Source organism: Hippocampus zosterae, chromosome 11 (assembly GCF_025434085.1).
Source record: "Hippocampus zosterae strain Florida chromosome 11, ASM2543408v3, whole genome shotgun sequence".
NCBI classification, from domain to species: domain Eukaryota; kingdom Metazoa; phylum Chordata; class Actinopteri; order Syngnathiformes; family Syngnathidae; genus Hippocampus; species Hippocampus zosterae.
In genome coordinates, this window is record NC_067461.1 from 16,103,403 (window position 1) to 16,118,925 (window position 15,523).

Sequence of the window (15,523 nt, forward strand, 5' to 3'; positions counted from 1 at the left end):
CTTTCCTTGGTCACGCCACACACTTGGCTCGCTACTTTGTTGACATCTTTTATTTTTTGCTTGGTTGGCCCAGTAAAAAAATTCAGCCACTTGTATAGGCAATTGATTGGAAAAGATTGATTTCAGAAATCAGTCCAAAATTGCTATTACATATAAAATGCATAGCGTGAAGGGTACAAAGTCTTCAACATTCACTGCAAGTTGTCAGCAAATCTTGTGAGACTTGAGGTGTTCTTATTCATCTGCTTTTATTTCTGTTGTTTATGATGCCACCCTAGGAGGATAACATAACATGTATCATTGCGCTTTCCTTTTTCAATTAACAAACAATTAAAATTACAATTAAAAATGGACCACATGGGTGTAATGGGCATTAAGTTAGCTTTTTAGATGACGGTCAGTCTGGGCCACGGCCACTTTATCAGCCTTACTATAAGACATGGGTGTCTCTAGATAATTTTTGGGGAGTTCTGAAGCATCCCTAAGATACGGTAAATGAACCCCCCCCCCAAAAAAAAAAAAAATAAATAAAATTTGAGATATTTTAAGATTTTATTTAGTGTATGTGCGTATTGTTAACAAGCTAGAGAAGTGTTAAAATCATACAGTACTTGTAAGAAATGTAATATTTTATCAACAACGACAAAAATACACCTCCCTTTAACTCAAAAATGGATGGATCCTGTTCTCACAGAACATCCACGCATCCACATGCAGTCCTCCAGATTGAGTAATTTGAGTGAGTAGCCTTACCTTGCTTTAAACCTTGTGGTAAATTTCTACATTTGTACCAGTCAGTAGACTTTTATCATTACCAGGCCTGATCATAGTTATTGCTTATGTTGTTAGGTAGGTGTTAGCCAACATTTTTTTTTAGCTACAAACATTAAAGGTGGTCAGACAGTATCACACTCCTTTTTGAATTGCAAAGAGAGAAGCACACTTTGGACACGCTAATGTGTTAACATTAAAGCCAATGTGCTACTGCAACCTAACTGAGTGGATGCCCATTATCAATGAAACACCTCTTTTGTGAGTGTGTGTGTGTGTGTGTGTGTGTGTGTGTGTGTGTGTGTGTCTGTGTGTGTGTTTGTGTGTGTGGTTGTGTGTGTCCTGCCAATCGAATGCAATGCCCGTCCGTCGAATGTGTTCTGGCACAAAAACTGTAAGCACCCCTAAACTTCTGATCATAGACTCACTCCTGTAATAAGATGGACAATTACATATTGCTGAGATGATCAAAGCGCAGATCACGTCAACAGCACTGCAATGTTCATTCTTCTGTCGACCACGGGCAATGATACACGAGGAACTATGTGGATACGTCTCGGTTGACTGACTGTGGCAGGTCCGAAGCTAACATTAATGATCGTGACCAAACATTTGGGTCCAATGACCAATTACATATTAAAACCAAACTCAGTCTTGTGGCATGATTTCATCTAAGCCTAAAATGATTTTATTTCTCGCGTGAGACCGAAAAACAAACAATTGAATGAACCACTTTTTATTTTTACCACTGCTGATGTACGGATTTATTATTGATGGGGAAAAAGAGGATGAGCAAAGTCTCAAAACAAAAATTGTGTTTACCTTATAGCTTCCAATGTTTTACAAGAAAGAAAATCTGCATATGGTGATGAGTGTCTCGGAGTGAGGACCAGCAAAAGTGAGTTAGACATTTGCAATGTATCACTCACACATTGATTACTGTGGTTTACGTGATGATGAGTCACTTCACATGCTTATTCTTTTTAAAATATTTTCCAGCAGCTGCACTGACGCGGTTGTTTTCCATCAGCTGCTGACTTGTAACAGAGTAGAGCAGATGGGCGGGTGGGTGTGGCACTGGAGGCTGGCACTGTTCAATTCCATCATCAAAGCACAAATTGCATTTTGCACACTTTGTTTTCATGAAAAAAAAAGCATCACACTTCACTCGCCACTTCACCCAAAGGAGAAAGCGGACAAGGGGGAGATGAGGTGGTTGCTAAGTAACCTGTTGTAACATTAACATGCAATGAAAACGGAAGCCTGCTGTTTGCACGTGGCATCCACATCATTCCAAAATTCTGTCAATGCGCTCATTATTTGGAACTTTCCATTCCATCTATTTCTGAAATTTCAATGAATCTTTGCACTGTTCCTCAATGTGTTTACAGCCTCTCACAGAGATGACATGGATCCCAATCATCATACTGCTCACATCGCCGCAAATAATGTACGAGCAGCTAAGAAATGCAACTACAACTCTAAATGTTTACTATGCTTAAAAACGGTTCAGCTCAAAACACGTGGGCAGCTAATTAGTACATGGTTTTCATAAATCTTTAAAAGTGAGTTTAGACTTTCAAGCTCTGCAGCGATTGCTCCTCTTAGACTAAGCCACGGTGGGATGTCAGGGCGGTGGTGTTGAGTGACTCTTGAAATGTTTCATTAATATTCATAACTGTGCCAGGTTCATACCAAGAGGTCTTGTGCTAATCCCCCTTGTCCTGATTAAACACAGCAATATATTTTTCAAAGAAAAAATCATGATGCAGGATGTTTAAAAACCTTCAACACAAAATAATTTGCACAAAGCCTTTGAGCACGTCTGAACAGTAAAAATAAAAAACAAAAACATAAACACACTTCTGCAGTAGCTGACAACATTTGCCTTCAATTGCATATGACAGTGTAAGACTAGTTTGACAAAATGAACAGCGGCTATCCAACATGCACCCTTCTCTGTGTAAACACTCACAACTACACGTCATGTTGCGAAGTAGGAGTTTGTGTGTTTTTCGCTGCTGTGTTACCACTGAGTCAATACTTGGAAGCAAAACACCTTGTCGCCCTCTTGCTACATGGACTACTGTCAATGTCAGCTATAAGCAAGACATATTTGTTGTAACATACAGTATAATAGCATACATAACACTGTTTCATATATCAATGCTTTTTGGATAGATAAAGGCAATGGATAGAAGGCTTTTTCTTTTTGAATAAACACAGTGGAGGTCCTCCACTAATTCTGTCCAACCAGGCGATAAGAACAAGAACACACCTTTATTTGTTGCCCTGAAGGAGTAAAATAATGTGCAAAAGAGAGATAGGCCGGAAACATAAATATTCACAATTTGGATCCCTAGGACATATTAGAGAGAGGGGATGGAAGTGTATTGGAAGCTAACTTGCACCTCTCATCGAGTCCCCAATTTTTGGGCCTGTAATGGGACATAAAACCAGCAACCAAATCTTTATACCAAGAGACGGTGGGAATGTGGCAAATACACACCAAAAAAAGGTCAGGCTTTCATTTGTCTTCAGACCCATTTGATTAATTATTTGTTTGAGGTTAATATTTTATCGGGCTTGTGTAGCGTCATGTTACGCACATCACTTGGACTGAATGCAAAAATCTAATCAAGAATGGGAATGAGAGTGTGGAAACAGTGACTGAGGGACATTTGAATTTTTATGAGGCGGGTGACAGTTTATTCTGTTTTTCGAAAGTGTGGAGGCAAGACACCATTCATATTGAATTTGAAAAACATTGAATACAAACCATGTGATGTAAGGACATGTAAAAGAACCAATGACACAACTAATCTACACAGCGATCGCCATTCAGTGATTTTCTAGGTTTCGGCATCTTTTTAAACTCACGTGTGCAGTGTGACAGTTGGCCATGTCATATGTTGCCGTTAGTCCTGGTAGAGCATGTAGTTAAACATTTGGGTTTCCTGTGTCAATAAGAGCAGGGACTACTGACATTATACGGGGTGTACTACTGTTCACTAACGTAACACTCTTAAGTGAAAATTTAATACGCGAAGAGCAATGTATAAAGCAACAATGAAGCTAGGGTAGTGGTGAACATATACAGTATGACATCAATACTGCTCGTAGTAATGGAATTGGCAATAAATCAAGCCATGGTAGTAAGGAGCAAACAGAGACACAAGGGCCTGAAAAATAACTCGTGATAGACATTTTCGCCCTCATGTAATAATCTCAAAAGTAATGATACAAAAAAATTCATCCATTTTCTATTGAGCAACTACCCCAGTTGCCGTTGGGCATGAGACTTGATAGCAACACTTTGCAGTGGTTACCAGCCAATTACAGGACACATTTAGACAACCAAGCATGGATGCTCACATTCACACCTATGAAAAATATTGAGTCTTCAGTTGACCAAAACATGTATGTCTTTGGAACGGCCAGAAATGTCACTCAGAACTGTGGACCGGCTTGCTAAACACTGTTGCACTATGCTGCCGTTGCTGACATATTAATTCGAGAACATTACAGTGCAGTAGTTCTATTAAATCAACATGGTCTGTCAATGTTCAACAGTGTGCACTAATGGGAGTGATGTTCCTGACTCGACTGCCGAGTCAAAGCATGTTCCCATTCTCTCCTTTGCTCAAAATGTCATCACCATTAAAGCCTCGAACCAAAGACAAGACAAGCAGCAGTCTGATCTAACAAGTGATTAATGCCGTTGGTGGGCAATAAAATCGTGGATTGGCTCTGCTGGGCATGCGGCACTTAAAAAGGCTCTTGGTTCTACTGTGTGCAATTGCCTTTGCTGCAGTGACTGTCCCGAAAACAAAAGTGACAGAAACGCTTTGGTTGGATCAAATAAGCTGAATTGACATTTAACAATAAATGGCGAACGCTGCGGCAGCGTTAGCAACAGTCCAGTAAAGTCAGCTATTGAAAGAGTTGGCAAGGTAATTCAAACAATATTAAAAAAAAATAAACATTACAAAAACATCGGTGATGCTACCAATGAAAACACGTGCTTACCTGTATTTGCTGGTAATAATCCAGTGTTGTGATGGCTCGTGGAGTCTGCACTGTGCTGGGATGGCTTCTGCTCAATCTGCTGGTCTACCAGCGTCCTTTTTGCGCGACACACACACACACACGCACACACACGCGCACTCACACACACGCGCACACAAGCACGCACACGCGCAAGCGCGTGCCCTTACTTACACGCACACACACTGCACGTAACAAAGCCTCGGCTGCGTCAAGCTGCAGTAGAACCACAAGCCCTTCACAACAAAAGCATTCAGCACAGATGTTCTTTTAATGTGAAAGTTCAAATCAGTTTTCCGGAAGTCGTCTAACATTATGTGGACCGCGGTGAGTCGATTTTCGTGCGAGTAAAAGAGAACATATAATGTACGTATTGCTAACGGTTGTTTATCTGGATTTAGGTCTGAAGTATATACAGTGACCTTTTGCTTTAGTTCTATTTTAAGAGTGAAAAGGCATTATGCCTTTTGCATAAATTTGACCGTCAGACACATATAGTGAAGTATCCATTCATCCGTCCATTGTCTAATTTTCTGATGCTTACGAGGGCTGTCGGTGTGCTGTATCCGATCCAAGCTATTTTGGGCAATGGGCGGGGTACACCCTGAACTGTTTGCCACCCAATCACAATGCACACAAAGACCAACAACCATTCGCGCTCATACTCACACCTAGGGACAATTTAGACTCTAATAGGGATGGGCAAACTACGGCCCGTGGGCCGGATCCGGCCCGTTGGTCTTTTTAATCCGGCCCGACGAAGGTTGGTCCACAATTCAGGTTTGATGTGAATGATTGCATTAATTTCTTTTGGACTTGTAATGACAGGCATTTCAACGCCAGGTGGCGCGTTGCCTTGAAATTGCAGAGCACCAGAGGAGAGGGGGAGAGACAGAGGGAAAGACATATGGAGAGATCTTATTTACAACCTACGGACCTCTGTCAAACGGAAATTCATTAAACTTTCTACTACTACCGGTATATTACATTAACGATCGATTCATAACAATGGAAGATCACACACAAAGCACAAAAACAAACCTCATGCTTCTTTGGCACACCAAACAAGTTCTTAATTCCACAGTACAATCACCTTTTTTTCAAAATGATACTGTATGATACAGCATTCACAATTAATTAAAAGCTGGGAAAATGTCTCTATGTGGAGAGTTATATCTCTTTTTTTTAACTGAAGTGATGACTGCCCAACCTCTTCATCGCTGTTGCATTACAAAAAGCACACAAACTGAACCCAGATTGAACACAAGAAGTCAAGCTCTGTCCATCACCGCAGTCGACGTGGAATGGGAGGAGCAGAATTGGTCTGTCTTTGAGGAGGTCTTTGAGGAAGCGCTCGAGTAGGGCAGGACACATAACGCTCGTGCAACATCTTATCTGACGTGCTGTAAGAGATGGTGACACGTGTGTTGGCTTGCAGTTGCAGTCAAGAATGAAAACATCTCATTAAAAAAGCTCCTATGTGATGGCACTGTGAGTTGTGAGTATATCCATCCATCCATCCATCCATCTTCCGAACCGCTTAATCCTCACTAGGGTCGCGGGGGGTGCTGGAGCATATCCTAGCCGTCTTTGGGCAGTAGGCGGGGGACACCCTGAACCGGTTCTTGTTTGCATATCTGCTTCACAATTTTGAAGTTGGGCTCCATGCATATTCTCCAATCGCCTACTTGTGTCTGGGTACTCCAACTTCTTTCACATTTCAAGAACATGCAAGGTTCACCTAAGACTCTAAATTCCACACTTTTCTGCAATTTGATTGCGACTCGTCCAGGCTGCACACATAAATTATGCCAAATCCAAATGTCTTAATATTTTGTGTTTGTGGTTATTGTGTACAAATTGACTGTGGCGTGCACTCAACACACACGTCACACACACAGAATACATTATGATTCCTTTGTAATTCAAATTAATTTTTTCGTCGACTATTTTCTGAACTGATCACTGATTATCTAAAAGCTTTCCGCCCTTTTAAAAATCATTGTGTATTTTTAATTGTCTTCCTTTTAATGGATTACTCTTTATTAATTTTATTTCTTGATTTGATTTTTCTAAAATTATAATTTAATCATTTGATCTTTTTATAGATTCAATGCTGTAATCATTTCCACATTTTGATGATTATCAACTCAATACATTCCATCTTATTTGCTTGGTGATTATTGTTTGAATGATTGCTTCGCTATGAAATGTTCAAAAATTATAAGTCATTCGATTTTTTGTTATATAATTGCTCTAATAATTTGCATATTTTAATGATTATCAACTTCATATATTAAATCTTAATTGATCGATAATATTCAAATTATTGCTTGTCTATTAAATCTTCTAAAACCTACATTTATTTATTCTTCAATTTATTCTTGGGAGCCGTATTGTTTTACCACACACTCACCCTCTCTTAAATGGAAGAAAGGCAACACCCATAACACCGTTTTTTGTCATTAAGACAATTATGAATCTAAGTACTCTGTATAGAAACGAGAAACAAGTCCTTGCAGTCTTACCAGGACATCTAAATCCCATCTAAGTCTGAACAAATGCATTCGGATGTAAAAAGGAAGAGCTCCTGAAAAAAGGGAGTGGCCTGACGTTTGCCTTATTTCTCTTCAGGTTACTCAATAAAGGTGGATGAAAGGGCTTAAAAGAGGACTGACTCCTTAAAACTGAGGTAGTGAGAACTTAGACGAGTCTTTCTCATGCCATCTTAGGAAAATTCCCATCCCTTCCGGTTACCGCGTTAGACCTCTGCACTATGAAGCGGACGTGCAAATCAGTCAAATTCCATGCCGCACCTCTGTCACTTCATTTGAGCAAAAATATTCGTTCATTTACGCCAGCGCTGAAAGGCAGAAGAATTAAATGCTCGTGCATTAGATGGTCGAAGATACAATAGACCTGTGCGTTCACCTGCTACCATTTGCACAACAGAAAAACTCCAAGAGCTTCCTGCGAATATATCAGCTACTTTTTTTGCGACATTTTTATGGTGTGCTGTTTAATTTTTTTTTATAGGTAAAATGCATCCCTCAATAAATCAATCACGGTTGAAAAACGGGGCTCTAAATGACCAACACAGCACACCACATACAACACAATCTCCAGCATCATTCATTCAGGCATGGTTGGATGAGGTTAGTGTCGATGAACCAGACAAGCCCTGACCTCAACCCCATCAAACAGGAAAGAAGTCTTCTCAGATGAATGGAAGCCCTTTTAGCTCCACAGAAGGGGTCCTGCTACATATCATGTTCCGTTTTTACTTCTGGTCTCATAACACTCGCACATGGTATTCAGGACATTCTCCTTTATGTCTCCCAAGTATATTTTTAGACAATGTCATATTGCTCTGTTTACTGTTGCATTCTTTTTACTGTGCATGCGTTCATGGAAAGACTAACCTTTGTGAATTGTGTCTAGGAATTCTGGGTGGAATTAGTGGAGCAGCGTCAAAAGGCCGTGGAGGTCTTGGCGGAAGAGGGAGATTTTCTAAAGAGTCCTTGGACAAAACAAAATACGTAATACTGTGTTGTAATTCAATCGTGGACAAACACCTTGAACAAATGGCGACGGGAATGCTTTGCAGCCCTTTTCTGGTTTACCTCTAAATCTGGCTCTGTCCCACTGCTGTAGCTTAAATTGCTGTGAGTGCTGAGTCTGTTGCTCTCAGTACCTCGTGGAAAGGAAGACGCACACTCACCGTTAATGTCATTAGATAAACATCCACAATGCGAGAAAAGCCAATAAAATAATTGAACTGAGTTAAAAAAAATAAAGTACTTAAAAAGACATTACTTATTTTTGACTGACACTGTCAGTGCAGTATTACAGTATCCATTAATTCATTTTCTATAAATGTTCGTACTCATGAGGGTGAGAGGTGAGCTACAGCCTATCCTAGCTGACTTTGGCCAAGGGGTTCGGGCGCGCTGTGAATTATTGACAGAACCAAAATAAACATTAAAAACTTCCCTTCGTACTTTTCAATTAACCTGAGTATGTTTTTACAGGATGTTTTATTTGCGCCTGGAGAATGTAGCACGATAAGAAATGGGCAAAATATTCAAAACGCATGAGATGTCAAACTCCGGTCCCACAACAAGCTGATCATTTGAATCAGCTGTGTTGCAGCATGGAGAGATGGAAAACTCGCCGGATAATACAGTAGCCCTCAAGGACGGGAGTTTGGCACCTGTGCCTTATTGTGTGTCCAAGGAAACACGAGGAACTGCTGCGCCATATCTAAAAAACAGTAAGACCCACTCGATATACTGGACGTGCTCCCTGTCTTCCAGCTTCCTCTTTGGATAAGATGAGCGGCTGAGGTGGATGGAGGCACCATTCTGGGTGTTCCGTCATATACAGCACACTCCATTGTCACGGTGGCACCCCAAAAGGAGTTTCTCTGCAGTGGGGCACTTATCTGATAGTCTGACAGGAGACAGACAGCATCATACCGTATATTTATTTAAAAATCTTGAAAATGTTGTTTCCCTAAATTTGCAATTCATCAAATTGTATTTCTTTGTTACACTTTATTCTCACCTCGGTAAAGACATAACATATGCAACATTTCTTACCAAGCTCCTTGCCTGTCTTTTCTCTCTCATTGTGACGCCTGTTGATGCTCTGTCTCAGTCTTCTCAGATTATCCTGAGGGAAATAAACAGACAAACAGTCATTGCTCATGAATGGACATTTCACACGTGGTAACCAACGGTTTAACCTGCTGATAGCGCACTGAGCTTGCTCTGCTCTCATGGTCCAGCTGCCAAGCTTTGAATTCGTGGACCGCTTCATCCACAGTAATCTCTCCCACTTTGACCCTCTCCTGGAGGGTTATGAGCTGTCTCTGACCAGGCGTCTTCATTCCAGCAAAAAAGTCATATACAGGTATGGGGGGCTCCATCGCAGACTGACCTGCAGGTGGGGAGAGGCCCTTGTTAATTATGCAGCAAATGTTGTACAGTGTTCAATATCTCTGAACTTCATTTGGGGTTCATCAGGGTCACTTTTAATGCATACTGGCAGGTTTGTGTTTATTCCAATTTAACAGGAAGTGTGACTGATTCAGTGAACAGTTAAGAGGGTGTTCACATTTGTGCAACCACATCGTCACAGCTGTTTATTTTTCATATACGGTTATGCGTCATATTAGTATTGGAATGAATTTTGAAATGATTCCTACTCCTCTCATTTTCTTATATCACAAAAACCTGGCATTGGGATGGAGGTGTGAAACTTTTGATACCTGCTGTAAGATTGCCCTGTTACTTTTGTTTTGTTTTATGATATGGTATATTTATTTTTAATCTTGTATAACTGTTACAAGAGTTATGATGGTGGGTTAAACTGTAACCTGGAACAGATTATATTTATATTATTTCCTAGGCACTAATGTTGCCTACGTCGTTTTGAGTTTCAAGGTTCGAATCTCGGCTTCAGCCTTCTTTTTTCTGGGTTCTCCAGCTAACCTCCACATTCCAAGATATGCATGTAACATTCATTGAAAGTCTAAATTGTCCAGGTGTGATTTGTACGTGTGAATAGTTGTCGTCTCAACCGTATGTGTCTTGCAATAAGTGGAGGAACTGGACGGATGGGTGAATGAATGGAGGAGAACAATTGCTTTTTAAAATCAAACTAAATAGAGGTTGACCAGAAGATAGTGTTCAACCTCAGAAATACCCCTGTACTCAATTTGTTTACCTTGCGGACATGTTGCCACGATGTGACTTTGGGATGTAGCTTTATCTGAAAATACTGTTAAAAGTGCAGAGTTAGTTGTGTCAACCAGCAGCAAAATTATACGAGGGGCAATGTTTGGATGTGAAGTACCTCTTGAAATATAGGTGACAGGCTTTTCAGTTTCAGGCTCAATTTCAGGTCTAGGGATTGGGGCTGGTGGTCGAGACAGCACTGCTGCATTGTGGCAATTATTTTCATTCAAAGTATCATATATGTCTTCACTCGCGAGGCTGTATGGGTCCAGCTCATTATCACTTTCATCAGGGTCATTGGTCTCTGCGTTTTCCATTTGAGGTTGTTCTCTTTCACCTTGGACTACACTGTTCTGAGGTTTTGCTGAAACTAAAAAAAAAAGGAAAAAAATGTGTTTATTTTACATCATTGATATTCAAGAATATCATTTTTTTTAAAGGTTGCTCACCTTGAAAAAACGTCCTCAGCATAGCATCCTCTGTGTTTTCCGCAAGAGCATTCATCTTTTCATCTACAGGCGAAATCATCAAATCACATATTTTCAATCCTTGCTCAACATTGTCATTTGGAATAATGTGAACAAAATGTATCACATAAAGACTATAATTACATAGATCATCTTCACACTCGGGGTTTCCGCCCAGCATTGACACATATATGTCGTCGGGACAACCTGAGTGCTGGGTAGACGACATCTCTTCGTAGTCCTCTGTACACTCCTCTGGATCTTCCTTTTGAGATTTGAGCATATCTGCAGTCTGCACCATTTGTTAGGAAACAAGAACGAGTCTAATTTAAACTCTGACATGCCAATTGGTTGTGAAAGGTTTGTGTGTGTGTGTGGTTTGGAAAAAAATTGAATATGTAATTTCTGGACTTACAACAAATTCATCAATAAACTGTCGGAGATCTGGGAAGCCGCTCTTTTCCGCCAGCGTGTTTGGATAATCTCCATTCTTGTTCATCACGCTGTAAGCTTGCAGCGCCCCGGGAATCTGAACGAGGAAGCTCACCAGCTTCTTCAGGCCATACTTTGCAGCAAAGTGGAGCAACGTGGGAAGTTCCTCATTGCGCTTATCTGCAGGACACAGTGTTGGTTAGCCTTCTGGCAAACTTTCACTATTCACCGGGATTCACCAGTAAAAGGTTAAGTGACAGATTTATTTATGTCGGCACTATGCATTCAATTTTCTAATCTAAATCCCAATCGAGAGCTTTGATCTCACAAAGACAATTATTTTCATTCCATTTTTTATTTGCTAATGCAGCTACATCCCATGTATCCATCATGACACGAAATTGCACTCTAGTTCATGCGCCCACGCATACAATAGCTTCATTCAAACAATTCAATTCTCAAAGCTAATTACATTTGTTTGCATCATATGCTTGCTCTAATTAGATTGGTCACTATAAGGAAGAAAAATGATGCTTTTTATTGTTCAGCTCTTCTTTATTTTGTTGGTTGGACTACACTGTATGGTTGTTAACTTTGCAAATAAATATCCTTTTGGAGTTGCATGATGTTGTATACAACTGACACTCCATGATAACTTTGATGTGTGTACGTACATGTCATCATGACAGCTGGGCTCAAAGAACAAATCTAGTGGTGGTCCAAGTCATTTGCAAAGTTCATGGCTTTGGTCAGCACAACTCTAATTTCTAATTTGATTAATTTGACTCCATGATTGTGACAATTGTTAAATTCCGCAGATCTGCCTCAATGAGGATTCCCTCGAACAGATTAGCAAGGTGAGGTGTGTTGCACTTACATGCCGCCATATTGTGCTCCTCTATCTGTCTGATCCCAAACAACTGAAGACATGCTGGCATCTTGGATTTGAGTGAGTCGGTTAGAATTTCGTCCAAAAACTCAATTGAATTGGACATCAAATTGAAAGCCTGGGAGAAGAACAAAACAGGATGACTATCAAAACCCGGGAGATTAGCATGATGACTCAATAAATAATACGTCTCACCTGGCAGAGGAAATTTATGGGATCTGCAGCATTTTCAAGACAGCGACTGACTTCTCCCATGTTGGTATAATATGTGACACACTTCAAGCTTATACGTGATTGGTTCGAGCACAGGGTGAGCGATACCTCCCCTGCAGGCATTTCTAGGAAGTAAAATAGCAATCATCATTTCTTTGGGGGGGGGGGGGGGAGAAAAGTAATTTCAAAACGTGATTCTGAACGCATTTGATGACTGATTTCTACTTTTTGTCACGAGAACAGGCTTCCCACAGTGTTGCGCTAAAACACAAGATTGAAGTTTGGAATCTTTGTCAGTGAAGAAACCAACAAGGACTTGAATTCTGAAATTACTTACCGGGTGCAGTGAGACGTATTGTGTACTCATTTACAACAGTGCATGAAACTGTTTTTGATGGGGTATTTCCAGAGGAAAACTCCACTTCTGGTGACGACAGGTCATCTACTCTATCAGTAAAGATGATAAAAATGCTCTCCTCCACCTGAACAACAAACAAAATCAGATGAATGAAACAATGGAGCATCTACGATGCATGTCTGGGGCAACTCGTCTCTTAATATCTCCCTTGGTGTCATGATGTAATGACCACACACTTACCCCACACAGAAGTCGGGCTGGTTGAATAGTGAGGCAGTTGATGCGTGAGGGTGGACTAATTTCCTTGGTTACAGAAAGAGACTTGGTTGAATGTTCATCATCCCCCAAGTTTCTTTTTCGACACTCTCCTGACATCATTTCCTGTATGTCTGCGGTGAGATGATCCTCCCTTGAGGAGGCTCGGGCGACGTGCAGCTGTTCTGAGGCCGCGCATTTGATCACACGCTCCGCCTGTAGCCTGCCTTTCAATAAACAACCAGGAAACAACAAGAGTCAAAGAATTGACTCATGAATAATGACATATAAACTGCGTCTGTAACATGTTTTTTGATTAATGTTTGATCAACCAAACAAAAGACACCAAATGATTCAATGATATCTTAAAGGTACATTTAATCAAATGTGTTTTTATTACCAAGAGGTGTTTCAAATATTCAGCCTTTCTTATACATGCGAGTGACATATTATGTGAAACAGCTCTCAGTATGCTACAGTGCGCCCACAGTCACAACCACAAGATGACAAACTGTTTATTTTTAGAAATGTTTCATTTTTAAGAGGGTATTTTTACTTTATTGCTTCTGAGTGTGTGTTTTTTGTATTGTATTGTCACATCTCTATTCATTATCCTCTCCTACTATTTTTTTTAAGTAACCGCTAAAAACTAATTGAAAGCAACTCTAAATGCTCAGTAGCGGCAACAATGACGTTAGCACAATTACACTGTACTAAAACAAATAAAGATAAAAATATGAAGACTCCAGCCTACTGCTAGTGATGGTCTCCAGAATGGCAGAGACATAGATAGCGGGCTCATCCTCAGCATGCAGTTTCCTCCAACTGGGCCAGTCTTCAAAGCCATTGAGTGTTGATATGTCTTCTTCAGACACGCCACACAACAGCGCCACCACTCTGTGTGATGGGTGGAGCAGCCTCTGAAGGGCTCCATGTGGCTCAGGCTCAGACATGAAGTCTACGAATCCTCCAGTGAGGAGCAGCACAATGCATTTGAAGGTGTGGAAACTTTCGAAGTTGCACCCGTGGAGCTGACCAGCAGGGCCGATGGTATAGAGCAAAATTGAGCTTTTTTGGAACTTCTCCGAGGACTGCTGCAAGATCTGCTGCAAATATGTTGCCCATTCCTGTGCCTCAGCAGTGTGCAGAATTAGTAGCTCATGTGTTGAGAGGGATGCAGAATTCACTGTAGAATGCAAAAAAGTGAAACATTTTTGATTATATTCACAGTTCACCTTATAAATAGAATACTTAGAATACCTTTTATTTTGTAAATTTCAAATTCATACACACACACACACACACACACACACACACACACACACACACGCACGCACACACTATGCATACATACAAATATACATGCATGCGTTTGTTTATGTCCAGAAGTACAGAAATGTCAGGCAATTTACCCAAATGTTCTGGCTTAATTGGCCTACCATTCTGTTTAGTAAGTCGGAGTAATAAACCGTAAATTTAAAAAATCACAAGCCAAAACAAACATGTTCAGTCTAACTGTGTAAATACTACTTTCCAGGGAATGATGTGGAGAAGAAGAAGAAGAAGAAGAAGAAGAAAGGGGTCTTGTTCAAGGGCTACTCAACTGTGCTCCGAAAGTGACTTACTATGCAAAAGTGAACCGGTCCAAATTTTTTATGTTTGGTCGCTGAAGGTGTTTAACTGGCATTCACACAATCGTGTCTTTGAACAATATAGAGTCTTCAATTAAACTTACACACATGCTTTGCAATGTGGGGTGGGGAGGTGGGGGGTAGGGGATCCAAGCAAGCAAAACATGCATACGCCACACAATTAGGCCAAGAGTGGAATCCCCAACTTTGGCTGAATGTCACTTCATAAAACTGGAAACGTTTATTTGCGCTAAACCTCTATCATCTAGCCAAACCATGGAACATGAATTATAATCCTTGTAATCATGACAAATATTATGCTAATGATGTGACACTGCCGATATTATAGGTTCGTGTCCATGAAGCTGTTGCTAGTGTTTATCATGGTAATGCTCAACAACATACCGGCTGTCCGGCTGTGGAATGTCAAGGTGAGTGTGGTTTGAGCATGAATGTCCAAACTGTTGGCTATTTCCGTGCAGAGAGTCCAAAAGGAATAGTGCAAACACAGCACTGTGTCAACAGCAGTCAGAGTAATTTAGTTTGACTCATTAAAGTGTTTAATCAGGTCAAGTTCACCTCTGTGCTTGCAAACTGGGAAAGAAACCCAACAGGAGTAATCACCTTCATCACAGTTCCCACTTATGGCAGTGCTGAGTGAGTTGACATGTATTTGTTAATGGGCTGCTGCCATGCGCGATCAACAGACAAACTTGTGA

The 15,523-nt window shown here is 40.6% G+C and overlaps 2 protein-coding genes across 9 annotated transcripts in view; both read right to left on the reverse strand.

Moving 5' to 3' along the window:
* The window catches only part of LOC127610154 (sorbin and SH3 domain-containing protein 1), a 48,077-nt gene extending 43,114 nt beyond the window's left edge, over positions 1 to 4,963 (reverse strand). For 5 of the 8 annotated variants that reach the window (XM_052079925.1, XM_052079926.1, XM_052079927.1 and 2 more), the window contains exon 1: positions 4,801 to 4,963. The gene's annotated coding sequence lies outside the window, so the exon portion shown is untranslated. The remainder of the gene's footprint in view (positions 1 to 4,800) is intronic. The other 3 variants (XM_052079930.1, XM_052079929.1, XM_052079931.1) reach the window with 2 other exon arrangements.
* Positions 4,964 to 5,866: 903 nt separating this feature from the next.
* The window catches only part of pik3ap1 (phosphoinositide-3-kinase adaptor protein 1), a 10,070-nt gene continuing 413 nt past the window's right edge, over positions 5,867 to 15,523 (reverse strand). Inside the window, exons 2-17 of the mRNA XM_052079938.1 lie at positions 13,928 to 14,359; positions 13,159 to 13,400; positions 12,898 to 13,042; positions 12,543 to 12,685; positions 12,336 to 12,465; positions 11,442 to 11,638; positions 11,171 to 11,318; positions 11,009 to 11,071; positions 10,678 to 10,923; positions 10,549 to 10,602; positions 9,566 to 9,759; positions 9,420 to 9,492; positions 9,103 to 9,270; positions 8,442 to 8,512; positions 8,241 to 8,338; positions 5,867 to 6,221 (exon numbers count right to left, since the gene is read on the reverse strand). Coding sequence (XP_051935898.1) covers positions 6,104 to 6,221; positions 8,241 to 8,338; positions 8,442 to 8,512; positions 9,103 to 9,270; positions 9,420 to 9,492; positions 9,566 to 9,759; positions 10,549 to 10,602; positions 10,678 to 10,923; positions 11,009 to 11,071; positions 11,171 to 11,318; positions 11,442 to 11,638; positions 12,336 to 12,465; positions 12,543 to 12,685; positions 12,898 to 13,042; positions 13,159 to 13,400; positions 13,928 to 14,359 — 2,522 coding nt within the window. The 3' untranslated portion in view covers positions 5,867 to 6,103. The remainder of the gene's footprint in view (positions 6,222 to 8,240; positions 8,339 to 8,441; positions 8,513 to 9,102; positions 9,271 to 9,419; positions 9,493 to 9,565; positions 9,760 to 10,548; positions 10,603 to 10,677; positions 10,924 to 11,008; positions 11,072 to 11,170; positions 11,319 to 11,441; positions 11,639 to 12,335; positions 12,466 to 12,542; positions 12,686 to 12,897; positions 13,043 to 13,158; positions 13,401 to 13,927; positions 14,360 to 15,523) is intronic.